Here is a 26,753-nt window from a genome sequence, read left to right as displayed (position 1 = left end):
AGCGCTCAAAATTTTTTAGCAAGTTTCCAAATACTTTTTAAGAGCTCGAGTAAAACATGTAAGTCTGGAAAGAGAGTTGCGCTCAGGCTTTGACCCGAGCCCGGGTGTTGGGCAACTCCAACATCTTTTTGTGAGCTTGGACGCATCACTTGAGGCTAACCCTCAAATAATATGTCTTGACCTATGTTTTAAGCTCGAGAAATTTAAAATTTTTCCAATACCAACTTCAAAATATGAACCTAAAATTTAAAAATTAAATATATCTTATTATTCATTAATATTAAATCCCAATCAATTTTTTATTTTTTATTTGGGTTTGACTATGAGACTTCATAATAAGAATTCTTTTTTAAAAATGACAATTTGTTAAAAGTTCTGAAAAAATAACATAGGTTAAAAATATTTAAAAAATAATACAGTTTGAACACAATTTTATATTTTAAAATTTATTTTGTACATAACTATTATTCCCAATTAACTCAAATCTTCTATTAAAAAAAATTTCCTTTACAATCATAAACAAGAGGGACCTATTTAACTTAAAAATTATACTTTTGTCGTCATATACCTGAATAATGTGGGTTAATTGATAATGTATGATAGGAGACAAAAAGTTTGTTTTGTTGATGACCTAGTTGAGAATCACAGAATAGTTTGGGGACTAAAGAATATTTACTTCTCCCTAAATGCACACATACAAAAACAGAAAAGCATTTGAGGGCGACAACCTTTATGTCACCTCCAACCTTTTGACCACTTTCAAAAAGAAAAGCAATACGGAATTGGGCTGTAAATTTTTGAATCTTCATGAGTTGCTGACAACCTAAATTTTGAAAGAGAAGAAAAAGAACAAAGACAGCAAAATAATAATGTTACTTATATTCTGACATCTGCTAGACCCTTGCACTGTTGTGTTCTTGGGATTGTTGTCAGGCCAGACTTGGTAAAGCTTTGGTCGTTTTCTTTTTTCTTTCTTCGGCCCTTCTTTTTCGTTAATGTTTAGGCAGCAAGGAAACACTTGGGAGGATCACCTTCCATGAGCAACCTTCAGGTACTGTTTAGCTTTAGCATTGCTATGTTTTTTTTTTTTTCCTATAAAATCATTTCATTCTTTAGTTTCCTTTCTGGGTTTGTCCTTAAACCTTTCTTATCACACTGAATTGTCTTGAAAGTTTTTTGGACTTCAATTTTTGTGTTTGTCGGGGACTTGTTTTAATGTGTTTGATGATTAGTCGCTAATTTTAGTGTTCGTGTGTTGTTTTCTTTCACATTATTAGTTGTCATGAGAAAGCTTATGGGTTCTAGCTTTTTGGTGGGATTTGAAAGAAATTCATAATATGATGATTGTTCAAGTTTATGGCTTTTAGGGTGTTTTGAAACTAACATAGAAACTTATTGCTGATGTGCTAAATCAGTTAACTCTCTCTCCATGGGTTTTGATAATGATTACAGGTATTGGATTAGAAAAGTCTTGTTTTGTAATCACTGATGTTAAAAATAAGCTCCCTGTGTTTATTTGTTCAGTGAGTTCTTTATTGGTAAGCAATTCAACTCAATGTGTCATTGTAGTGATTTTAGAAGCTGAAATTTTTGGACAAGCTCGGCTTTTCGATTTCTTTAGTCTCTTAAGGCTTTCATTTTCTTTTGATTTGATTAGAAGGTTATAATTCTGCTTCTTGAGTAGAGGTGATATAGTATTACTGTGATATTAGACAAGATATTTATTGTTATTGACCTGGTTTGGAATCTGATTGGCCCTTTATTGTGTAGTTTTGAATAGGTTTTGATGGTACTCTTGCAGCGCCAACATGATATGGGTTTTGAATTTTTTTTGTGATGAAAATTGTGAAGATGATGAGGTTTAGCCTGGTTTAGCATTCTGGTCTGTGGCATTTGGCATAGTGGTGTAAACAACATCCATTTGTAGGCTTGTGGATTCAAAGATATCAGATCCTGAGAAATTCAAGAAGAGTCTAGCTTTCTGGTAAAATGGTTTTAAATAGCAGTGGAGGAGGCCTGGCAGAATTTGAGGAAGAGCTGCCGGCAAATCAGACTGAAAATGATCCTAAGGCTAGTAATGATAAGTATGCTGCCCTTGATGTTTCAACTTCGCGCAAGGCACTTCTGAGTGATGACAAACTGAGCGTGGGGAAACAAAATGCATTAAAAGCTATTCCGGGGAGGCTAAACATGCTGAAATTTAGTTCCAATGGTGGTTTATCTTCTCCATCGACTAAATTCAAGCAGATGGCAGAGGAAAGAGATGAAATTTCACGTTCTGTACCTTCTTCCACTAGCCAAGGTTATCGAGAACATTTTAACAGATTCACAACGCAGAAAATTGATTGGGAATCTTTATGGAGCATCTGCAGAAATTGGATCAAGAATCCCTTTAACATGGTGCTTTTTTTATGGATAAGTTGTGTCGCAGTCTCGGGAGCAATCCTTTTTCTTGTAATGACAGGAATGTTGGACGCTGCCCTACCAAAGAAATCACAGAGAGATGCATGGTTTGAAGTCAATAATCAAATCCTCAATGCTCTGTTTACTCTTATGTGTTTGTACCAACACCCAAAGCGATTCTACCACCTTGTACTTCTATGTAGGTGGAGGTCGAAGGACATAACCAAACTCAGAAAAATATACTGCAAAAATGGCACATATAAACCTCATGAATGGGCTCACATGATGGTAGTGGTTATGTTACTCCATTTGAATTGCTTTGCTCAGTATGCTTTATGTAGTCTTAATTTGGAATATAATAGATCTGAACGACCTGCTATAGGTGTTGGTATCTGCCTTTCTGTTGCCATTGCTGCTCCAGCAATGGCAGGTTTGTACTCCATCATCAGCCCCCTTGGTAAGGAGTATGACTGTGAATTTGATGAGGAAGCCCAGAATCAAACTCTCACAAATAGTGCTAGCCATCTTAACCACCGCATGTCACTGGAGAAAAGATTCTCCTTTGTATCAAGAGATGAACAGAGAATAGTTGAGTATGCACCCGAGTGGAGAGGGGGGTTGTTTGACTTTCGGGACAACATCCGTACAGCTTACCTTTCTCTTTTCTGCAGTTTTTGTGTTTTTGGGTGGAATATGGAAAGACTTGGATTTGGAAACATGTATGTTCACATTGCCACTTTTCTCCTCTTCTGCACAGCTCCATTTTGGATTTTCAACTTGGCTGCCATCAACATTGACAATGAGACTGTCAGGGTGGCTCTTGGATTAACTGGTATTGCGCTCTGCTTGTTTGGTCTACTCTATGGTGGCTTCTGGAGGATCCAAATGAGAAAGAGATTCAATTTGCCTGAAAGTAACATATTTATTGGAAAACCAGCCATTGCAGACTGCGCACAGTGGCTTTTTTGTTGTTGGTGCTCCCTTGCCCAAGAAGTTCGCACAGCTGACTTCTATGATATTGTCGAGGATAAGTTTTGCAGGAAACAAACAAATGAGATTAACCACCCCACACTCCCCTCCTTGCCCCGTGAAGATGGAGTAGTTCAGTTCATGTCTAGCCCAACTTCATTTCATTACGGTCATAGACTGTTGGGGCTTGGGGCTAAGCGCTCTCCGAGTCCAAGCAGACTGTCAAGAGATCATTATAGTCCTGGCAGGCAGTTATCCAAGGTGGAGGAGGATTTTTCCATGAAAGATACTGACGATTTTATGAACCCGCCAGCTTTGGCCTTGATACAAAAGGAAGTTACTGTTCAAAATATATTGAGAGAAAATAATCACCTTTAGCACTTCTGCAGAGAACAACCATGTGCTTTCGCTTTTGATTAAGAGATTTATGCGCAACAGTGTGCCTAATTTCCAAAGATTCATTTTAAAGCATACTGATGCTACCTAACATGTTGTATTGTGTCTACCTCTATGAATCCGTTGTATTTTTTCTTAGCTAGCAACCGAAATCCATCACTTCAAGTTTTAGATCTTGCATGCAGTTTGATTGCTCTCTTTGCTAACTTTTGGGCATTGTCTTTAGGTGCTTGACGAAACCTACTGCTGAAAGCTCAATGAACTGCAGTAATTGTGCTGGTTCATTGGTTTCCAAAACATATAGGATGTCATTATTTCTTTTGCTTCCATTTGAGGACCTCTCTCTCGCAAAAAAATTATATATCCTGGCTAAATGATCAAGAGATTTATTTTCGAATAATCCTCTATTCAGGGGTGGAAAAACTAATCACGACCCTCAAAGGCTGCTTACATTTTAAGATCGCAATCTGTTGCATAAATCCTGCAGTCATGAATCTTGGGATTGCTTATATACAGTTGTTTCAGCTGTTATTTTCTGCTTAACTTATTTTCAAAGCATGATTTGTGTTGTTCTGTTGGAAGGCTGCTTCATGTATGGCTTGCGCTAAAGCCACCTAACTTATAGTTTATTTCGTGAGCTCTTCGGATGTAGCATCAACTAAAATTCTACATTACAACAGACCAGTAGCTGGCATGGCAGCATTCCTAAGATTATGATTGTTTTCCTTGAAATCTTTTAACGTCAACAAAATTCGAGTAGTTTTTTATTCTTCTTTAATTTGTCTTACGTTCCTGATACCATCTTGAACTAGGCATTAGATTCTTATATGATCGTGCAAGACGTTTTACGAGCTGCACATGACATTAACTGGATTCAGTGCTCCTCATGACAAGGACCTTCTGCAACTCATGCCAGTCTGCGTTAGCCTCAGCTTAAACTTCTATACCCTTGAGCATAAATGGCCACTACTCTCTACCATTCACATGCTTTTAGAGGTTACCTTCTACAGTAGGGAATTGGGATTGATACATCAACACAGAAACGAATTTTTACCATGCATGCAGGTAAATTGACTTGATTAATATCTTCTGGTCTTTGATTGGATTCAATTATGGATAACAAAGGGTCCACTTTATAAGCAGAAATGACCAGGATTGAGCTTGAATATGTTAATTAATGCTGAAAATCCGTGCCTAGGTAGGGTGTCATTGTAGTATGACTGGACAGAAAAGGACGAGCAAATATAGAATGGCCTATATATCGCAAGTCATTGCATGGTCTAATGCCTGAAATTAACTCCTTAATTTGCATGGTGTTGGACCACTCCAGGTACTACTGTACCAGGTCATCTTATTTAATTTCCACATCATGATCAGACAACTTTTGAAGAGCTCAACAACGTCCCAGTTTACTGGAAAATTCTTCCAGTAAGAAACTAGGTACCATGCTTGATTCCATAATATATATGGTACGGGTTCAGATATTTTTCAGAAGAGAATTTAAATTAAGACGAAAAAACTGATCAGCTTAAGCTAATAGGTGTCAAAGAACCATCTCAACCCGAAAGCTTAAGCTGTTAGGTGAGGTTCCAGGATATGATTTATATTATTCTCTAACACACCCCCTCAAGTGAAAGCCCTTTGGGCTTGAAACTTGCACAGACCCACATTACCTTGTGCTTAATTTTTATCAAATAAATGGGGATGGTGAGATTCGAACTCGTGACCGCTTAGTCATCAAGGCTCTGATACCATGTCAAAGAACCATCTCAACCCGAAAGCTTAAGCTGTTAGGTGAGGTTCCAGGATATGATTTATATTATTCTCAATAAGTACAGTACACATGATTTTCAGTTTTCTTGTATTATTACTTGTAGGTCTATTTCCCTTTCGTGCAATAATGTCACAGTTGTTACAGAAGTACTAGCCCCTAAATACCGAGAATAAGGCCAGGCAATGAGCGGCTGAAAAGGTCTCTTGGGTGGCTCTGCCACAAGGTGTGGTTCTCATGCCTAATTTCCCAACCATGTGGGCTTATATCCTTCACGGTGAGCCATGTATTGAAGTACTCTCTAAATTGTGTGATCACACCATCTTTCAAGGTCCATACATGCACCCAGTAAACTTGTGCACCTTCCCAGCCCTCCGCAATCACACAATCACCGACGACCTCAATGCTTCTTGGCTCGAACTTGAACTTGGTGTGGCTAGACTCCCCGGTGAGTATTCTCATCATGTGTTGGCATCGTGGAGGTCCATGGAACCACCATTCTAGATCACTTGCTATGAGTTTGGCCACTGTCCCCATGTGACCATTTGATAATCCCTTATACAGTGCATCAACAATGCCCTTGTTTTGCATTTCTACTTTCAAAAAGGATTCCGGCATAGGGGATTCAATGGCATTGGCAGACATGGTGTTGTATCCTGGATTTGAATTTAGTAAACTAAGAAGCAAGGCAGGTAATTAATGAACTTAGAACTAAACTTGAATGTTTTGGTGCGTGGTATGTGGCATGTGGCTAAGTGGAACCTATTTATAGAAAAATTCTGGAGAGTTATGCACTGTGGGAAGGACCATGATTTCTGAGAACTAGTGGTGGACAGTGGCTTCTTTTTATGACATGAGAGATCCATTGTTGAATGTTAGCTCAAAAGAATTAGATGTATTTAATGCCAATGAATTTTATGATCGCTAATTTTCAATAATTACAATTTAATGCCGTTCTGTGGACAAACGATGAGTTGTCTGCTAGTCATTGCCAGTACTACTGGCCTTGTGGCCACTTTGGCACCTTATGCCTTAGTGTTGTAATCAGCTTTGTGCCATTTTCTTTCTTTATCAATCCTTTTCTCAGTATTAGATAGCTCCAAATTCCTGATCAAGGTTTTTCTGGGAATGACTAATCTACGTAGGAAAGTTTTGTCGCCTCATTTGCAGTTCCATGCAGAAAATTAGGGTAGAATATTTCTTGTTTGTTTCCTTGACAAATAACAATTAAAATAACAATTTTTACAATTAAATATTGTGAAAATAACAATTAAAATAACAATTCCTTGACAAATAACAATTAAAATAACTAATCTACTACAAGTTTCTTTGACAAATAACAATTAAACAAGTACAAACGCTAACAAAATACATATACTAAAACAATAAAATTCACAATTAAATATTAAAACTAAAAAGGATAGATTTACTTACAAAAAAATGATAAAATCTACAAGAAACGGATATTGTGATCACGTACAAGATATAAGAAACTTGAGTGCTCATGTTGAGAATAGTGGAGAGTTTGGGATGGGTGTTTGGCTGCAGTTTGGGAGGGGAGAGGTGGGATGGGAAAGAAGAAGAAGGAGAAACAGAGGAAGAGAGTGTCGGCAGATGGGTGCATATAATGGTTTTTTCCGACGGATTCATTCTGTCGGTGATTCCGTCGGTAAAAGCGTCACGTCACTGTACGGCTATCTCAGTTTGAATCCCTCGGTAATTTCCGTCGGTAAAATCGTCTGACGTCACCATGCCGTTGCGTATTTCCAGACGAACTGTATACTCTGTCGGTATATACCGACAGATTTGGAGACGGAATTATTTCCGTCGGTATAAATACCGACGGAAAAATTCCGTCGGTAATTCCGTTGCTTTTCTCCGGTTTTCTGGTAGTGATTGTTGCTGCAGAGTGCAGTCATTCAATATGTAGAGTTCCATGAATACATGGAATTCTCCGAGGATCAAAGAAGAGAAAGTCCATGCTAGTAATTGATAATTGATAATTGATATTTACTATAGCTCAATTTGCATTTGGCAATGGAGGCCTCATCGATCCTAACTTCCAAAATAAAGGGATTTACAAGTTTGTAGAAATATTTGAATGTAAACTATTTCAAGAAGATGGCCTGCATAAAGCCAATAACATTCAGTCTTTTGACTTAAACATTACAGAATTAATTTCTGTCACACAACAAAACCTTAAGAATCACAAAAACAAATCTTTAATCATTGATTAGAAATGGGATTAAGAGAAGTGATGTGAGGAGATTTGTGTCAATTGGAGAGATGTTGATGGTGGCTCCTCAAAAGTTGCTAGGCTGGAAGCATTCTTTGACTGTTTGACTCCTCCTCGCGTCCTTTTCTGGAGGAACTGGCTCAAGGTAGCTAGCTAGTCGCTTTCCACGTGTGAGTAGTTTGAGATTAAATTATAACATGGAAAATCCTTCAATTTAGCTCCTACTAGCTACTTGGCTAGTGATCCTTCGAGTAGTTTGAGATGTTGATCTATATATATATATATAGAGAGAGAGAGAGCCTTTTTGTGATGTATTTTTGTAAAAAATTTATAAGTATAAATTAAAATACAATCAAATAAATAAAAAAATATATATGTTAATAAAAAAATCATTAATAATAATTAAAAATAAAACTAAAAAAATAACAAGAATGCTAGGTTGAAATTACACTACTCCCATTCCAGAGCGAATGGGCAAGCACAAGTTAGAGGTTTTTTTCTCATAATTTTTGCTTTGGTATATTAACAAAAGCTAAGTCCCATTGGAAAAATATTGTTAACCCAAAATAAGCAATATTCACTGGAACATACCGTTGTGCCTTTTCCATAAAAAAAAAAATTAACTAACAATTGAAAGTAATTCGCTACTTGCACAGGATCATTATTAGATATTTTGATGGTGAAAATGTTTTTTTAAAATCAGAATATTTTTAAAATAAAAAATCTGAAATGAATGTCCTGAGGTTTACACTGATTTTTTTAATACAATAAAGTGGGTTAAAGAATAAATTAATATTTTAATAAATATAAAACATAACTAAAAAAAATAATTGGTACATACAGGGCTCACGATAACGCGTGGAAGATTCTTGGGTTATCACACCAAGAATCTAAATTGATATTTTATTATAATTTATAGCAAAAATATCATCATACAAAAACTTTAAAAGAGAGACTCAAATGAGAGAATACACGAGATTTAATTCAAATCTAGCTATATAGGGACTATTATTATTATTAGCAGTGACAACAACAACTTTTTTTTTTTACTAGAAAAATCTAGCCCTCATTTATTGAAATTGGAGACAAAAATCGTAGTGGAGCCTTAGCTAGCCATGCGAATCTCTATCTCAAACCTAACCAGAAACCACACCAATTTTCTTCCTATTTAGTTTATAAAATAAAGAATTTAAAACTAAATAATCAATTAAGACAATGATGTACGTACCATGGCATTTAAGGATACCAGATGGATCCAGCCAAGACCACCTCGTGTGCCTTCCTTCATGTGGGGCTTGGACATTCTCCTACAACTGCACAGACACGTCCAAGATTGTTTCGAGTGTTCAATGAACTTAAACCCTACATGGATTCTTTCCCATCATTTGTTTGGTTTTATTTGAGTCAATGCATGGCAGATCCCTCGAGTCGTAGGCATGCATTTATGAGGCTAATCCTTTTGCTTCACCCTCCATTTCTCAGCCACTGAATCCATCGGAAGTTCTTGACATAATAAGTTGGAGGAAGGTCCATATCACTCCATCACATGTCTTGTTATACTCTTGATTGGTTTCATGGTTCAATATCTCATTGATCGAAAATGCCAAATTACAGTTCAAAGTCGATGAAAGGTCTGTCTACAATTTGGATCATTGGCATTAATTAAGCTGTAAATCTGTTAAAAAAAACACACATTTACAATACATTTTAATGGTTCAATATCTCATGTGTCTTTTTTTTTTTTTTTTAGTTTCCATGCAGTAATCAGCTGGGTTCATGTGGACCAAACTCTTTTAATTGGTTGGTATAATAGATCCCAAAATTATTGAGGTACGTAGTTGGAGTGATTCCTATATATAATGTGACTGGTTTGATCTATATGGAAATAATAAGAGGCTTGGGTATATGAATAATAGTTTGAGAGGTTAAATATATAAGTGTTTAGTGTTTCGACAAAAAAATATGAGAGCCTTATTAATATGAGTTTTCACTTAAAAAAATATTAAAAACTTATATAAATTATATTTTAAAATCTTATTTAACAAATTAATCAAAGTAAGATGCTAAGGTTTGGTTGCATGGGTCTCTTTTTACACCAAAAGTGATGGCCTTGGCTAATTGGTACCTTAATTTTTGAGTCATGATGATTTGTTTTTTTACAGGACGATGCTAAATTTTGGTTACTCAGGTCTCCTTCTATATCAAAAACCGATGGCCTTGGCGAATTAAGATATGGGCCAGAGGGTAATGAGTGCCAATTCTTCTGATAGCAATTTCTCAGAGAAAGAATGGTAGAGGTCCCCTCGTTTCCTTTGGTGACTGGTCAAATATTTGGCTCACCACACTCGTATATAATCTTGAACCCACCTTCATTAAATATGTAATGTTGATTGGTGATGATGGGAGTACAAATCAACGAGAAATGATGTTTACAAAGAGAATTGTGCACCATTAGCCCGAATTTGATTTGATTTCTTGTAAAGTTTGGAGATTAACTTAGCCTATAAATATGCTATGAATTATCCAAGTTAAAAAGGAACAACTTTTAATTTTATTTTTTTTTTGCAAAACATTGATGGGATAATAACAAATAATTTTATTCTTAAAATTTAATATTTTTTAATATATTTTTTTTTAATTTTATTATGTGAGTGTCCTTGAATCCCTTAAAAAATAACTTTTTATAGGTATTAGAAGTTAAATTGTTTCTTTTACTACGAAAAGTAGAGTTATTTAAATGAATATTTAATTAATTTATAATCTGATATCCAAAAAAAAAAAAGTATATCCCCAAGCATATTAATTAGATTTTGAACCATCATGAATTTCGAACCACCAGAAATACCTCCTGCTTTAAGAGCCCAAATCATGAACCAGCCTATAGTGACACTGGTTTGACGTTGGTGACCATGCAACCATTGTTAGCCTGGATGTAAAGTCGACTTCTTAGACAACTTCGATGAATGTACTTTTTTCTTATCGATGGAAACTATTTAACAAGACAAGGAGAAAGGCATATTAAGGTGGCTTAGAAGTCACTCTTGTAGAACCTTGTTTTTAGTATCAAGGAACCATCTTAACTTAATAACTTAAGCTGTTAGGTGAAGTCTCAAGATATGATCTATATTATTCTCTAATACACCCCCTCAAGTAAAAGTCATTTGGGTTTGAAATTTGCACAAGCCCACATTACCTTATGCTTAATTTTTTATCAAATAAATAGAAATGGTGAGATTCGAACTCGAGACCACTTGGTCATCAAGGCTCTGATATCATGTCAAAGAACCATCTCAACCCAATAACTTAAATTATTAGATAAAATTTCAGGATATAATTTATATATTCAGTTGTCTAAATTTATCTTGAGACAGTGCTCCTGGGACACTTGCTTTTGTACATTAACCTCGGATTGGAACTAAGTTTTGCAGAGGAACAAGAATGTGCTCACCTTACAAAGCATAATGTAGCTTTGGGCTTTTAGACGCAATGGAAAAATTAACCCGTTTAAATTCTCATCGTGGCCAGGGAAGAACAAGGCAATCCATTCAAACAAGTTCAGAGTTTTAATACTTTTATTAATTCTCAAATTTACCGCTTTATATATAAGTCCACTTATAATTATTGGTTTTATGTACAATTTAAAATAATATTTTTAACAATTTAAAATATTAAATTTAAATTCAATTTGATAATTTCTTTAACTTAATAAATTTTATTTAATATATATTTATTAAAAAAATTAATCATATTATAATTATTATTAATATCCTAAACTATTTTAGCATCATTTAATTAAAACTTTTTGGCTTAAAAACTATCCTTACTTTAAAAAAAAAAATTCTAAAGATTATTTAATTAAATATTTTAATTAAATCCTAATAGGATATTACCACACTAAAAAAAATTGAATTAAGTAATTTAATTCAATCCTAATCCAATTGGAAAAATTAACTCTTGAATTCAGCTATTCTTTTAAATTTAGTTTATTTACTCTTGTTATTTTTTTTATTATAAAATTAAATGAAATTAACTTAATGAATCCAATAACATATATGTATCGAGTTAGAAAAAAAAATTAATTTTTAAAACACGTTAGCAATGATCGAACATTATTTTTTAACGTTACAAAAAAAGTTTAATTTGACCCGCAATAAAGCATAAGTGACCTATCTAAGTTAAGTGATAAAAAAATATTGTAAAAAGCTCAATTAACTGCAATATGGGTGTTGGTTCATCGGTTTTCAAACTATATATATAGACATCGAAATTCTTTAATTAACTGGGGTATCTTACAGCAATGATTGTAGTTCGTAAGAGAAATCCATTAACTAGGATAAAGCTATTTAAAAAAATAAAAAAACGTTTTCCCCTTTCTCTCTAGCCACTCTCAATTAGATACTTTGATAGACACCACACCGGTGCTGAATGGTGGAGCAGTGTCATGAATATCAATGGGCCACTTTATGGTCTCCTGCCAGAAATGAAGTCTTGGACGACTCCAAGTATATCATCGACATATTTTGCATATGGTGCAACAACCCAGTTAACCGGATTATGGGCGTCTAGTTTTTTGGGTCCAAGCTTAAGAGTTCAACATCATGTAATTTCTTCAAAAGTTACACAGCAGAAAAACACATTAGCATGACTTAAACTAGTTGATACACTACAGGATTTCCATTTTTTACTTAGATTCTTAACAAGGTCCATTTCTCTTTCAAGGCAATGTCCCATATGATACAGAAGTACACAAGCCCCTAAATGCCCAGGACAAGGCCAGGCAATGAGCGGTTAAAAAGGTCTCTAGGGTGGCTCTCCCACAAGGTGTGGTTCTCATGCCTAATTTTCCAACCATGTGGGCTAATATCTGTCACTGTGAGCCATGTATTGAAGTACTCTCTCAAATGTGTGATCACACCATCTTTCAAGGTCCATACATGGACCCAGTACACTTGTGCACCCTCCCAGCCCTCTATGATCACACAATCACCAATGGCCTCTATGTTTCTCGGCTCGAACCTGAACTTGGTCTGGCTCGACTCCCCTGTGAGCATTCTCATCATGTGTTGGCATTTTGGAGGTCCATGGAACCACCATTCTAGGTCACTTGCAATGAATCTGGCCACCGTCTCGATCTCACCATTTGATAATCCCTTGTATAGTGCATCAACAATAGCCTTGTTCTGCATTTCTGCATTCAAATCGGATACCGGCATGGCCAATACGACGGCGTCATTGGCAGACATTCTGATGTTTTTTTAAGGGAATATATTAGTAAACTAAAACTTGAATGTTTTGCTGCATGATATGGCTAATGGCACTTATTTATAACAAAATTTTGGAGAGTTGTGTGGGGGGAGGCACCATGATTATTGATGAGACACCAGTGGTTGTGATTGGCTATTTTTGATGACATGAGAGATCCAATGGTCAATGTTAACTCCAAAGAATAAGATGTATTGATTGCCGAAATAATATTTTGATCCAAATATATAAAGCTATCAATAATTACAAGCTCAGTGCTCTTCTGGGGACAATACAATGTGTTCGGTATATGATTAGAATCTTCACCAGATAGATACAAATTCTTGATCCTCAATCTTCTCAGAATGACTAATCTACCCTAGAAAAGTTTTGTCATGTCATTTCAAGTTACATGCTAAAATCAACGTAGAACATATATTTTCTTGTCTGTTCCATTGTTTTTATATGAATCTTGTTCTAAGAAATGACTCGCCCTAGGATGATAGATTTGGCTAATTATGTGATTCTTTTTAATTTTATGCCGAATCAAATGTAGGGTGCATTTTAAAATACGGTGAGGTGTAGTTTAAACTGTGTTTTATTATAATTATAATTTTAAAAATATTTATTTAATTAGTACATAATATAGTTTTACATGAATTTCAAGAAAATTTTATTTTAAAACCTTGAATAAAAAAATATAATTTATATTTTTTTTTTAATATGTATTTTTAAATTATGACCGCAAAAGTTACATTACGACAAACACAAAGAAAAGAAAAAAGAGAAGTTTTATCTTAGATTTCGAAAAGAATGAATATGACATTTTAATATCATCCCTTTATCCCTTTTCATGCCATGCGGCTTTCTTCCCAATTGCATGAAAAAGACAGAGAGGTTAATTTCTGCTAACAATTGCATGAAAAAGACAGAGAGGTTAATTTCTGCTAATATTTCTTCCCAATTCCAAGGCTTGTGGAATTCTCTTAGAATCGAAGAGTCCTAGAAGTGTCAAAAAGTAAGATAAAGAAGCAAAGATAGTGCCCCTCTCACCGTAAAAGAAAGCACACGTTATATAATTATATGAAATAATACTCTTAATTTACAGTTGAAAAATTTCTCTTGAATTTATTATAATTTTAATGTTAATGCTCGATCCAAACCTCAAAGAAAAGAAAAGAGGGAGGGAGGGAGAAGCGTATTTCAATGTGCATTTGTCGAACAAGGCCTCGAGTAAACTTTAAAAATAAATTAATTTATTAATAAAGTTATGCACAATAAACTTTAATATAAGTTTCTTACAGGTTCTACAAGTTGAAATGTTGGCACCATAAATGTTTTGTCGTGTTGTTATGTTTTGTAGAATAACTGATCATAAGGCAGTATTTGAATAATATTTAAATAATATTTAGTTAAATTATATTATTATACTTTTACCTTGTTCTTGGTGGAGTGTGTTTTTGTTATTTGTGGTATAATATACTTTTTAAAAATATTTTTTAATTAAAAATAAATTTATAGTGAATAATCGAGTTGAGATGGTTGGAATTGAGATATATAGCCACCAGGTTACTAGAAGAAAAAAAACATATTGTTATGCTTTAGTGATACAAAATAACCAATAAAAATTATAACAGACTAAAATTTTTTTAATAATTTCATTATATTTATAGTGAATGACTTATAACTTCTTAATTATATATTTACTTGTGTGTATATATGCATAGTTTTTATTAGAATAATTTTTAATTTAAAAAAATCGAAATATGATGTAGACATAAACACAAATAAAAAAAAAACAAGAGAAAATAAAAATAGAGTATTTGGTTGGGTTATCACACCAAAAAACCTAAGTTATAGTTTTATGAAAAATAAGTCAAATAAGTTATGTCTTCCTAGAATGTTTAGAAGTCATTAAATAGACTTTAGACGACCTTAACAAGGAAAGAAAATTATAATCCCTGAATAAAAAATAAACTAATAGAAAACGAAAAAAATAACATAAAATTCAAAAATAAATTAAGAAAAATAATAATTCAAACAACATTTTTGGTATCTAATTTGAAGGTCTTTCGGAGCTTGATCTTTTATAGAACTAAACCTTGAGAATCTCTTGAAAACATTTAAGCATGATACATGAGTAAAATCAAAAATTAGTATTTTTGATTTGACCTCTTATTAGACTTAACTTTATTTTATTGATATATGAATAAATTTCTAGACTATTTACATATTCATTGATGGAATATCTCTATCTAACCAAGTCATATTCTTATATGAGTGCTCAGAACTTTTATTTTCACTATATTAATAAGATAATATGAACATAATTTTAGAATTATGTAAAACACTAGCATAATTTATATGTATATATAATGTTTTACAAAATTTAAGGGAGTATGTTGTCATTTTAATTATTAAAAATTTCCGGTGAAAAGCATGAGGTACCTTGCGTTTGTCCCCCCCCCCCTGTAGCTTATTTTATTTAATAGATAAAAATAATCTTAAATATTTTAAAATTACCTAACCCCAGTTTATTTTTTATATATAGTTGATATTTATTGAATAGTTAATAAATTTAAATATTTTAAAATAGCATGGATCTTAATTACATATATAATAATTCTATTCACTTAAAAAAATATAATGTTTTTATTATTACTTCTTTTTACTTATAATTTTGATGATATGTGAGTTTTAAAAATAACGAATTCATTTCATAAGTAATTGATCTAAAGAAAATGTATAATTTCTCAAAAAAAAAATTAATTAATTTAAATTATGCTTTTAATGATAATTATAATAGAGACAGCGGGAGCCAAATAGGCTCTTTGTATAAAAATAAAACTGTTTTTTTTATAAATAAAAAAAATCAAACTCTCTTTGATTTCAAAGAAAAATATATGAAAAATAAAAAACTTTTTTAGATCAAAAGCATATAAGAAAATATGCTTTAAAAGCACAATAATATTAAATAATTAATTTCATAAATTGCGTTTCACTTGTGTATCAGTGTTTGCAAATCTATATTTTTTAAATTAATTAATTAGAAGGTGCGAATCTACTTTGATCGCATTATCAATTAGTTTTGTTTTATCGATAATCCAAGGATTTTGGACAGAAAATTGTCAGATGCTAGTAAAAAAGAAGAAACCCACGACCAATAACATTAGTTAGGATTGGCAATTTAGATGGATAGTTTTTTTTAATATAAATAATTACTTTATTCGATATAATAAATAAAAAAATCAGAATAAAACAATATTAAGTGGGTTGAAAATTAAAGAATGAGATCTGAAACTTTGGTGAAGATCCCATATACAACTTGTGTTGTTTTGAGGCTCTGAATCCATAAACAAAAGCATATTATTATTTTTGCAGCAGCAACAGTAACCTTCATCAACGTATAAATAAATATTTGCTCTCTTTGGAATAAATATTTTGGTTCACGTCCCTTCTTCTTTCATTTTTAGTCATTTTGAGTTACTTTGCTCCATGTTATAACATAGATTTTGATATGAGTTTAAATAATATAAGTTTTGGTCAAACCTCTATATATATATATATATATATATTATGGTTATTATAGTTTATGTTTTGATTTTCTCCTTTAATATTTTTTAATTGAGCTTATGGATATTAACAAACTTGCTCGAAATCGATATGTATGTATGTATGTGAGGTATGTATATTTTTTTTAATTTAATTTAATATATACATATATTAATATTAACATGATGCACACATATATACTATTTATATTTTTATCATTTAATATCTCAAATATATATAAATATATATATTATTTTTATTTTTTATAAAATAATAAATACTACTAGGTATTAGATGAACACCCAAACTCAATGTATAAATTTTTTAATTGATAAATAATAAACAAAATAGAAATAATTTATAAGTACTCTTTGACATCCCCAAATAATATTATATAGCTCTTCATTTTCTTTCTTGAAATCTATGTTATCATCGCGAGACACCAAGATAAGTTTATTTATTTTTGTGTTTTAAAATTATTTAAAAAATAATAATTTGAAAACACAAAAAAAAATATTAATTTAAAATAAAAAAAATTATTTTTTATATTTTTTTCTTTACTTCAAATTAATTTTTTTTTTCAGATCATTTTAATGTGTTGATATTAAAAATAATTTTAAAAAAATAAAAAATTTATTTTGATGTATTTTCAAGTGAGAAACATTTTAAAAAATAACTGTTATCACATTTCTAAATATTTCTAATGAAAAAATCATGAATTGGTCCTTGTATCTTGAGGAGCTAATAAGTTAGTCTCTCTTGTTGAAAGACCTCAAATCTCGTGAACCTATATTTTCTTGTTAGTATACAACTTAGCTACCCATTATTTAAGTTAAAATATTGAGAAAACATCATTGCATATGATAGGTAAATCCTTAAAATCTCACAAAAAAATATATAATTTTGATTAACGTATAAATTAATTTGAATATACTTTAATTTTTTAACTTAAAAAAAATAGTCGAAGAGTTTCAAATAATTGAATTATGATCTCTGAAATTAAAGAGAATAACTTGTGAATTTTTAAGCAATATAGGGATTGAGCACAATATACAAACATGATAAATCACAAAGAGCAATGAGTTGTAGGGATATTCTTCTCAATTGCAGTGATGTTGATGGTGGCTGCTCAAAAGATGCCAGGCTGGACACATTTCTTGACTGTTTTCTTGTCGTCCTTTTCTGGTGGAAGCGGCTCCAGGTAGCTTCCCAGTCGCTTTCCGGGGGCGCGTGATTTAAAATTCCCAAACTGCCCTCCTGCCACCCAATTATCCTACCTGAATTGCTCGAGACAAAAGCGGATGCTACGATGCGACTGTCAATTGGAGGGGGAGAAGAAATTTCTGAAGAAAAAAAATCGAAACCAAGAATAAAATAAAATAAAATTCTATAAATATTTTTGTAATTTTTCTCTATCACCCAAGCATACACCAATATTTACTTGAGGTGTTGGTCCACAATTGAAGCATAATTAAATTTGAAAATTATCATGGATTCCACCAAAGTAAAGCATGAATTTTAGGATTCATGACGTGCTTATTAAAAAATAAAAAACTAAGACTTTTTTATAAGAAAATATATTATTAATTGATTAATAGAAGCCTTTCAAAACATTTCTTTCTATTACATGCTTATTTATAGGCTGAGTGAAACTGTATAAATAATAAAAACAAATTTCTAAGCCTATGCCTGCTTTTTATTATTACAAATCACAAAATGGTTAAAACATGCTAATAAAAATATATAAAATTAATTCAATAAAATATCCCAAATAATTGATAATTAATTAAAGAGTAAAGACTTTTATATACAGGCGATCTAGTGCTATTTTCTTCACTTAAGAGATTTATCTACAACTTAAAATTTAGATGATATATATATTGATTAATTAATTGTAATTATCTACTTTACAAGCAGCCCAAAATTCCTAAATTCCATTAAAAAAAAAACATTAATATAAAAAGTTTTTGGAGTCTTTATCTAACATTAGCTAATTTGGTGAACCATCAATATCAATCCACGACTCCACGCTCATATTATTGATGATCATGAAAATAAAATATTATGAGCTTGGAAAAAGAAAGGACTGCAATCAAAGTGGAGCCCTCTCCTGCTAGCTATGCAAATCTCTAAGTGCTTCAAGCCTAACCACACCGATTTCTTTTTATTCAATTTAGAAATTAAATAAAGAAGAGATCGACTAAATAAGTAGGAGACAATTATATATACATATATATATTAATTTTGATCTACGTACCCATCCATGCATTTAAGAAGACCAGTTGGATCCAATCAAGATCCACTCGTGTGCATGGGATTTGGAAAATATTCGCCTAATGCAGTGTTCAATGAATTGAAACCCCACATGGATTCTATCCCATCGATCATCGTTAGATTTTGAGTGTTGCTGCTATCAGATTGAAAGATGCATGACAGTATGACAGATTCCTTATGTTAGATTTGCATGCGTTCATGGCGATAATCGTTTTTGCTTCTCCACTACTCCATTTTTCATCCGCTAATTAATCCATTGTTATCTGGCTGGACTTTAGAGGATCCTTGCTGTTCATGTCGTGTTGTCTTGTAATATATCGTCTTGATTGGCTTCAAAGTTCAATGTCCCATTGCTGGAAAATGACAAGCTACAACTCAGAATTTATTGCAAGTTCTCTGCATTTTGGATCCTTAATGTTAGGTTGTAAATTTGTGTCATTTTTTTCACATTTAATCGAAACCCATTTGGAACTTAAAAAAAAATAAACAATGTGTGTGTTGATGGGGAATGATAAGATAAAATGAAGATGGGGAATGATAAGATAAAATGAAGAGAAATCAATTCTGCAAAGATAATTGTGTTCTACAATTTAAGAAATTTTTATAGGTGGAAAAGAACTTAAAAAATAAAAAATAAAAATCCGACCTGCCGGATTCGAACCAGCGACCTAAGGATCACAGCAACAACTACAGTCCTCCGCTCTACCAACTGAGCTAAGGTCGGTTTGTTGAGAACATTCCGTCAAGAAATAATTTGTAGACAATCTTATCCATCGATCTGCCCGGGATACCGGGGACCATTAGCCAATGATGATATCTCTGTGAGTCGAAACTTATCCTTTGAGAATAATTTTATTTGGGTTAAAACATCTATAATTTTATCTGTAAGAAATCTTAGTATTATTCAAAGCCACCATGGTACCATCTAAATTTGGATTCAGACAAAGCTTAATTTTGAGCTAGTATCCCAATTTGAATTGCTTGAAGTAGAAACCTTTTTACAAGTCTAGTTTTTTCATGAGCCAAGGTCTATTTGTTTTTGTATTTTAAAAGTATTTGAAATTTTTTTGTATTTTTATATTATTTTGATGGGTTGATATCAAAAATAATTTTTAAAAAATAAAAAATATTATTTTAATATATTTTAAAATAAAAAATATTTAATAAATAACTGTTAGTATAGTATGTATAAATGTGATAGTTATCTGAAGATTTGGACCAACAATCATATACTGAATCCAGGAACACAAATAGCCATGTTGCTCAAAACCAGGCTTTGGCCCAACATTCCTGTCCTAAACCCATGAAGAATAATCAACTCATACAAGTTAACAGTTAACACCATTAGTACCCATGTCATTTTGATAATTTTAATATATTAATATTAAAAGTTTAAAAATATATATTAAAAAACTTTATTTTAATTAATTTTCAATTTAAAAAATATTTTTATAAAAATTATATTCACCAAACATATACTTAACCATGCTTTGGTTAAATGACGTCTCTTAACCAATAAAGAAAAATATACGTTAAGGATTCTCTTAACCAATAAAAACAATATACATTAATCACTATTATACCTAAAGATTGAGGAAAGATATCTAAAAGTTACTCATTTCTTACTATTTTGCAGCGACATTATACAAATTGAGTCACTAATTATTTGATAATATTATTAAACTCAGATAAATAAGTAAATTTTAAAACTCTTTATCTAGTGTAAGTTTCTAATTAAACAACATTAGATTTGACACGATGTAAATTGATTGTTTTTATAAGTTTAAAAATAGCTTGTATAACCGGTAAAATATCCAAAATATTTTTATAAAAACACTATTCACCAAACATATACTTAACCATGCTTTAATTAAATGACGTCTCATAACCAATAAAACAATATACGCTAAGGATTGGAGAAAGATATATAAAAGTCACTCATTTCTTGCAATTTTTTAAGCGACATTATACGAATTTAGTCATTGATCACTATTTTGTTAGTTGCTATAATGATTTGTTCGAAGCTGATTACATTATTGGATTTTGAAAACATACAAGTTTTTTTAATCAATGGTATTATACCAAACATCGTTGAAGTACAGCAGGCATTCTGACCTCACCAATGTTTTCATGTGGAGACACATTCATATGCATAGTGCAAATGTGTCAATATATTCCACATAAAGACGCACTTAGAATTCTATCTTTGGTGTAGCAACGCATTCGCGTGGGCATGGCATGGTGCAAATGTGTCTTATTCCATAAAAAGACCCACTCAGGCATCAAGATTGTAGCACCAGGCATGCTTTGATTGAGAAATTTTTACACTGAACGACTTCTTTCAAGGTTTAACAGCCCAAGAAACGACTCTAGCTATAAACATCCTTATTCCAGAACTCGCAGATTAGAGCATGCCTTTACTTGCTAACATAAATAGGTTTAATATAATCAGCTTATTAAACTAGCTAGCCAAAGTTCATCTCCCAAAAAAACTTACTTAAGGGACTAATTGCCTCTCATCTTGATCTTCATTGTTTGGAAACGTCAACCATTCATCTGTAGATATTGAGGTAAGCTGGTCATGACTTGATTCTTCAAGCCCTGAAACATTAATCTCACACTGACCAAACACTCTAGGATCACTGATCATTTCTGCTTCATCTTTAAGACATGGCCGGGTATTACTATTACCATCCAAGGTCTTTAAGAACCCTAGCCACCAACTATACGAAGCAGCTTGATTTTCTCCCCACTCAAATTCTGTACTTTCCATTGGGGGTGGTGTTGTCAGAACTGTTGTTGTAGTAGTAGTAGACCAGACAGGCTCAGGGGTTGGCAAAGTATCCGTCAATGAATAGCAAAGGTACTGAGAATTTCTAGCAAAACAAGACTTATTATTGATGCCATAGTTACTGTAATTATTACCTAACAAAATGGTAGGATCCCTTCTTGAAGCACCGGATGAGGCTGAGGACGGGGATGAGGCTGATGATGATCTATGAAGGTGCAAAGCATGAGCAATCTCTCTTCTTGCTTCAGCCATGTTGATGACACGATCTTGGGTGTTAGTCTTTCTAGTATGAGACCTCCTTCTCATGGGCCTTCTTGAAGGATCACTCTCTAGTGATGAACCCATATTGTCCATTGCTATCTTCTAGTTAGCAGGATTGAGTCTTTCTTTCCCCTTTGCACTTGGACAAAGTTAAAATTCCCTTCGCTACTACTAGAGGAATGTGCTACATGGGCCGGGGATATGACTGACAAATGTTTGGAGACTAAGATAAAAGCAGGTAGCTAGTAGATGTGCAAGTGGCAAGAGTTGGCAAAAAGTTGACCAAAAAAAAAGAAATTATAAGGGAAAAACTGAGCAAGATAATAGAAGCATATGAGTTGACACGTATGGTGGAATCAATGGACACATCAAATCCTCTTTATGGAATTTAACTGCAAAGTCCTTGTCAATATAAATATGTGCTTACCAACCTTGTACTTTCCTGCAGTAATTCTTTAAAGCTAGGTCTAATGAGGTGAGCAAGGCAAGTCGAAGAAGACCAAGGCAAAATGATCACAGCAGGACGCCACTACCAGGCGAGAGAGAATGGTGGAGGAAGATGAAAATGCATGGCGTAATGGATTTTGCAAGCTACGTAATGGAAGAAGCTGTAGGACTTCCCTGAGATCCATTCCATCGGCTTTGAAAATTAAAATTGTATTCTGACGTTCTTTTTAAATTTTTTTTTTTTTTTTTAGATGGAATATCATGTGGCAATTTTAATGGAGGAATAATAATAAAATCATTATTTTCAAAGTATAAAAACTAACTAAAATATTATAATTATAAGACTCTCGACTCTATTTAAAATTTAACTTCCTGGGTTGACTCGCAGGTCAACTAATCAACCAAAACTTTGATTTTTTTAAAAAAAAAAAAAAAAAAACCTTCGAAACAGCCATGTCAATCCAGTAATATATGAGCTATAATATTTCCCTGGTTGATTATGGAGAAAACCAACTTTTTTATTAAATTAAAGCTGTTCTAATTAATAAAATAAAATATTATATTTTTTTATATGAATTAAAGTTATTAAAATAAAATAATAACTTACCAGAATAATCAGTCGGACTAAACTGGGTATTGTAGCAACAAAATATATTTCTTGTGTCGGTAATTCCACCATCCACGATTAAGACTACGCCCACTGTATGTGTACGTGGACGACAAAGAGCAGCCTCAGCTATACCATGGCCCTAAGAGTTGGGCCTTTTAGGTTTGTTAGCCCACTAATAAAGTCAATTAAACTATATTTCTTGTGTCCTAGATTATTTTTTTTATTTGGTGTAAGTTTTCAATTAAACTATATGATAGCTGATTTAATGTTAATATCAATAGATTGATTTTATAGGTTTATGGATTAACTTATAAAAAAACTTTAAGGTAAAAATTATTTTTAAAATATACCATCACCTCACAATCTAGTTTATAGAATTAATTGTGTTTAATAATTTTATTTTTATAAAATAATTTTTATTTAATTATCTAATAAAAAATAAAATAAAAATTTGTTCGTTGAAAATAAACTAAAACGCAAAAAATTTGAACAAACTAAAGAAGCTTAAAAACCACATCAAAAAAACTGGAAAAAAGGAAGCAAGCACTAACTGGTGCGATGGTGATGTTGTTCTGCAGAGCCTTAACCAAGAACGGATTCACCATCAATTCCTTCTCATCAATAGCTGCCGCTGGTTGTTGTGTTGTCTTCTCTCTCGAGAAACTAATTTTTTTGCAAGTTCCTTCCCCTCATTCTCCTGTTTCCCTGTGCAGAGAGAGAGGAAGGTAAGGGAAAGGAAGAGAATGGGGGATGTTGAGGGCTGGATTAATAAGAGCTCATGGTTCTTCAGGCAATGGCTGAGTTTTCTTCTCCACACGAAAAGAAAATGTAAAAAAGGATTAAAAAGAAAATAAATGAAAAATCAAGGAAGAGATCTTATTTACTGTTGAAGTCTACAGCAAATGTGATATAATCCACAGTAACATCTACAGTATTTTCGCTAATTTTAAGAATTTAAATTAATTTTTATGTTTATTGAGCTAATCTAATTAAGAACTCATAATGATTTACTTGTTATAAAATGGATATTATTTATTTTTGTTTTGATAGAAACAAATTGTTATGCTATAATAAATAATAATATTTAATAGTTTGTAACCTAAATATACTATAATTAATTCATTTTCAGTTTGACTCGGTATTTCCGGTTTGACTCGGTTTTTTTTTGCTTGGCTCGGTTTTTTAGTTTTCCAGCTTAACTCGGTTTTTTTCCGGTTTGGCTCGGTTTTTTCCGGTTTTTTTTCGGTTTGGGTTCGGTTCGGTTTCAGGCTTATAAAACCGAACCGGTCAGTTTTTTCAAAATTTTAATCGGTTTTTTTTACGATTCAATTTTTTCAATTATTTTTTTTTTTATTTTCTCAATTTAATCAGTTTTTCTTAACCAGTAACAATAAAAACTGTCAAGAATTTATTATATAGGATGGCTAAAAGCTTCATTGCCCCAAACTATACCATGCTAGGCCTTATTTGGGAAACAAAACCCTAGCCCATGTAAACGACTTCCTTAATCCAACTGCCATGATCATGATCCTGAACTGTTGCCGCCCGTTTCTGTAATTTAAGCATCAAATTATGCACAGTTTTCCTTTCAAATTATTGAATAATTTGAAAGGAAAACCGTGCTTAATCCTCTGGCTTCGGCAAACATAGGCAAAGAAAAATTTTAAAAAAAATTCAGAGATATATATATCTCACTTTATTATTCCATGCATGCAATGGATCATCCAATCCCATTTCCAGGTAATTGGAACTTTTTTTATTATTTTGCAAAAAACAATTTGCTGTAAATAATTCTTTTTTCCATTGAATCCCAGGCATGCTTCTTTGGGATGCTCGCGGCGAAAACACTGGCTTTGAAACCCAAGACTACCCGCAAAATTACTGATGCATCGACAAGAACTGCGGCCGAAAAGGAGCCTCCAATTCCCAAGTAAATCAATGCTTATTATGAACCGAATCACTTCTATCTCCACCTTCAAAGATCTTGAGTTTCATTGCAGTTTTCTTCGTTTTCCTTCTTTCTTTTTTTCCAGGCAGAAGCGAGTGTTTGGTACCATTCGAAGCACAAACATTCATGTCAAAACAGCAACCGAAAATCCAATTACCAAGCAACCCAAATCTATAACAATAAGAGGAAATCCTAGCATAAATGTCACAACCGATCAAGTTGCCAAGAAACCAGAAAGATTCAAGAAGAAAGTACAGAAGCCCGAGAAAAGGTTCGGCCGAGTCTTTTGGAGCCTAGGACTCCGGTGGCTTCACATTCTATGATTGAGAACAAAGTTGCAGCAGGCACCCCTTATCATAGTGCAAAGTATTGTAGCAAATGCAGGTTTGATAAGCTTGAAACTGCTTCTTGTTGGCTTGGTCAGATCAAGTTGGCTGAATCAGTCGGCAAACATTTCGTCCCTATTGCCTTAATTCGTTTGCCTTCGATTCCAATGTTGGCTGAATCAGTCGGCAAACATCTCGTTTCTGTTGCCTTCTTTCGTCTTGCCTTCGATTCCAATGTTGGCAGTTATCCCCCCCCCCCCCCCCCCCCCCATCATTTTCTTCTTCGAACTTCATTAATTTCTACTGCCTTGCTTGATTTTATTGTACTAAAATTTGAATAATGTTTATTTGTTAGCCCATAAGGAACCTTCGTGCTGAGCTGAAACGATACATGGGACGACATGGGTACCTGTCTTACGAGGCAGAGTGGAAAGAAGTCAGTCGCAGCTATGGAATTTTGAAGGATGAAAGCAATGTAGGAGGTGAAAGTTTAGAACTTGGAAAAGGGAAGACAACTTGTAGATAAAGGGAGTGATCAAGGAACAAAAAGCTGTTTAAATTTGCAGGGACATCAACCTTAATTAGCAATGCTTTGATTTGAAATTCTACAAGTAAATACTTTCTATTTATACTTATCATTTATTTAATAATTTTTGTTTATATTTTATATTATCTTGCAAATATATATAATTGGTTTTACTAGACAATTTCCTAAACAAGATTATTTTCATAGAATGATTTGTTACATGACAAAAATGTAGTCATAGTGTCCAGCTATATACTTCATGCATGTAGATGGCTGGATATAATTTTACACCTATTAGATGTTTTTTTTATTCAGTAATTTTCATGTAATATTTTTTTTTTAATTTAATGGAGTGATTAATTCTTCAAAATGCTAGACCAAGAGCAAGAAGATGGGGTCCTCACTGGCTCCGTCAAAGGAGATGGAAGTGGTGCTGGCTCTTGAAGTGCAGTCCATTCGAGCGCCAGCAGCAGAGGTTTTGATGGTATCAAGGGAGAAAAAAAACTGCAAGCCAAGAACCAATAGGTCAAGAGCTAAAATGTTCAGCCTGGCCTTAATTATAAAAGAAAAGAAAAAAAAGAAACAGGGAGGATATGCAGTTTACATATTAAATTTTAAAAAAAAAATCCGATAATTATCCTTGTGCTCATCAAAATTATCTTCTCATCATAGTTACTGGCATTTGTTAGCTTTTCCTGTAAGTAAACACTTTGCAAGAAAGCAAAGTTTTCACAAAATAAACTCACACTTCTACTTCTCATTCAAACACCCTCAAAACTTTCTTCACCGTTGATCCTGGTGCCCAATAAAACATTGCATATACATAGTTGCCGCAAAAGTTGTGTTATTACAAGTGATGAAGTGGGGAAAAACTTCCCACATAATTTGGGCTTCCATGGTTTGTGGAACTGGGTATGGACTTGAAATGTATGTGGGTTTGGTAGCTGGGCTTGAACGATGATGAAAGTTTCCCTAAAAAAACAAGTTATTTATGGTACGAGA

The 26,753-nt window shown here is 32.8% G+C and overlaps 3 protein-coding genes, 1 long non-coding RNA gene and 1 other non-coding gene across 5 annotated transcripts; 2 read left to right on the top strand and 3 right to left on the bottom strand.

Annotated features, from left to right (window-relative positions):
- Positions 1-718: 718 nt before the first annotated feature.
- LOC7460412 (uncharacterized) lies at positions 719-3,939 on the top strand. Its single transcript, XM_024587283.2, has 2 exons — positions 719-1,051; positions 1,771-3,939. The coding sequence occupies exon 2, from the start codon at positions 1,990-1,992 to the stop codon at positions 3,748-3,750; it is 1,761 nt and encodes a 586-aa protein (XP_024443051.2). The 5' UTR covers positions 719-1,051; positions 1,771-1,989; the 3' UTR covers positions 3,751-3,939.
- Positions 3,940-5,150: 1,211 nt separating this feature from the next.
- Positions 5,151-6,287, bottom strand: LOC7460411 (wound-induced protein 1). Its single transcript, XM_002323001.3, has one exon. The coding sequence runs from the start codon at positions 6,182-6,184 to the stop codon at positions 5,699-5,701; it is 486 nt and encodes a 161-aa protein (XP_002323037.3). The 5' UTR covers positions 6,185-6,287; the 3' UTR covers positions 5,151-5,698.
- A 6,070-nt stretch (positions 6,288-12,357) lies between these two features.
- On the bottom strand, positions 12,358-13,081 carry LOC7460410 (wound-induced protein 1). Its single transcript, XM_002323000.4, has one exon. It carries the CDS (start codon positions 13,016-13,018, stop codon positions 12,530-12,532), a length of 489 nt encoding a protein of 162 aa, XP_002323036.2. The 5' UTR covers positions 13,019-13,081; the 3' UTR covers positions 12,358-12,529.
- Positions 13,082-19,482: 6,401 nt separating this feature from the next.
- On the bottom strand, positions 19,483-19,566 carry TRNAY-GUA (transfer RNA tyrosine (anticodon GUA)). Its single transcript is given in 2 exon segments — positions 19,483-19,518; positions 19,530-19,566. It is a non-coding gene; the product is annotated as a tRNA-Tyr (tRNA).
- A 4,860-nt stretch (positions 19,567-24,426) lies between these two features.
- LOC7460409 (uncharacterized) lies at positions 24,427-26,444 on the top strand. The gene is made up of 4 exons (XR_002978304.2): positions 24,427-24,691; positions 24,766-24,881; positions 24,985-25,836; positions 26,128-26,444. It is a non-coding gene; the product is annotated as an uncharacterized LOC7460409 (long non-coding RNA).
- Positions 26,445-26,753: the final 309 nt, after the last annotated feature.

This window comes from Populus trichocarpa, chromosome 16 (genome assembly GCF_000002775.5).
Source record: "Populus trichocarpa isolate Nisqually-1 chromosome 16, P.trichocarpa_v4.1, whole genome shotgun sequence".
NCBI lineage: Eukaryota > Viridiplantae > Streptophyta > Magnoliopsida > Malpighiales > Salicaceae > Populus > Populus trichocarpa.
This window is presented reverse-complemented; position numbering and strand designations above follow the sequence as displayed.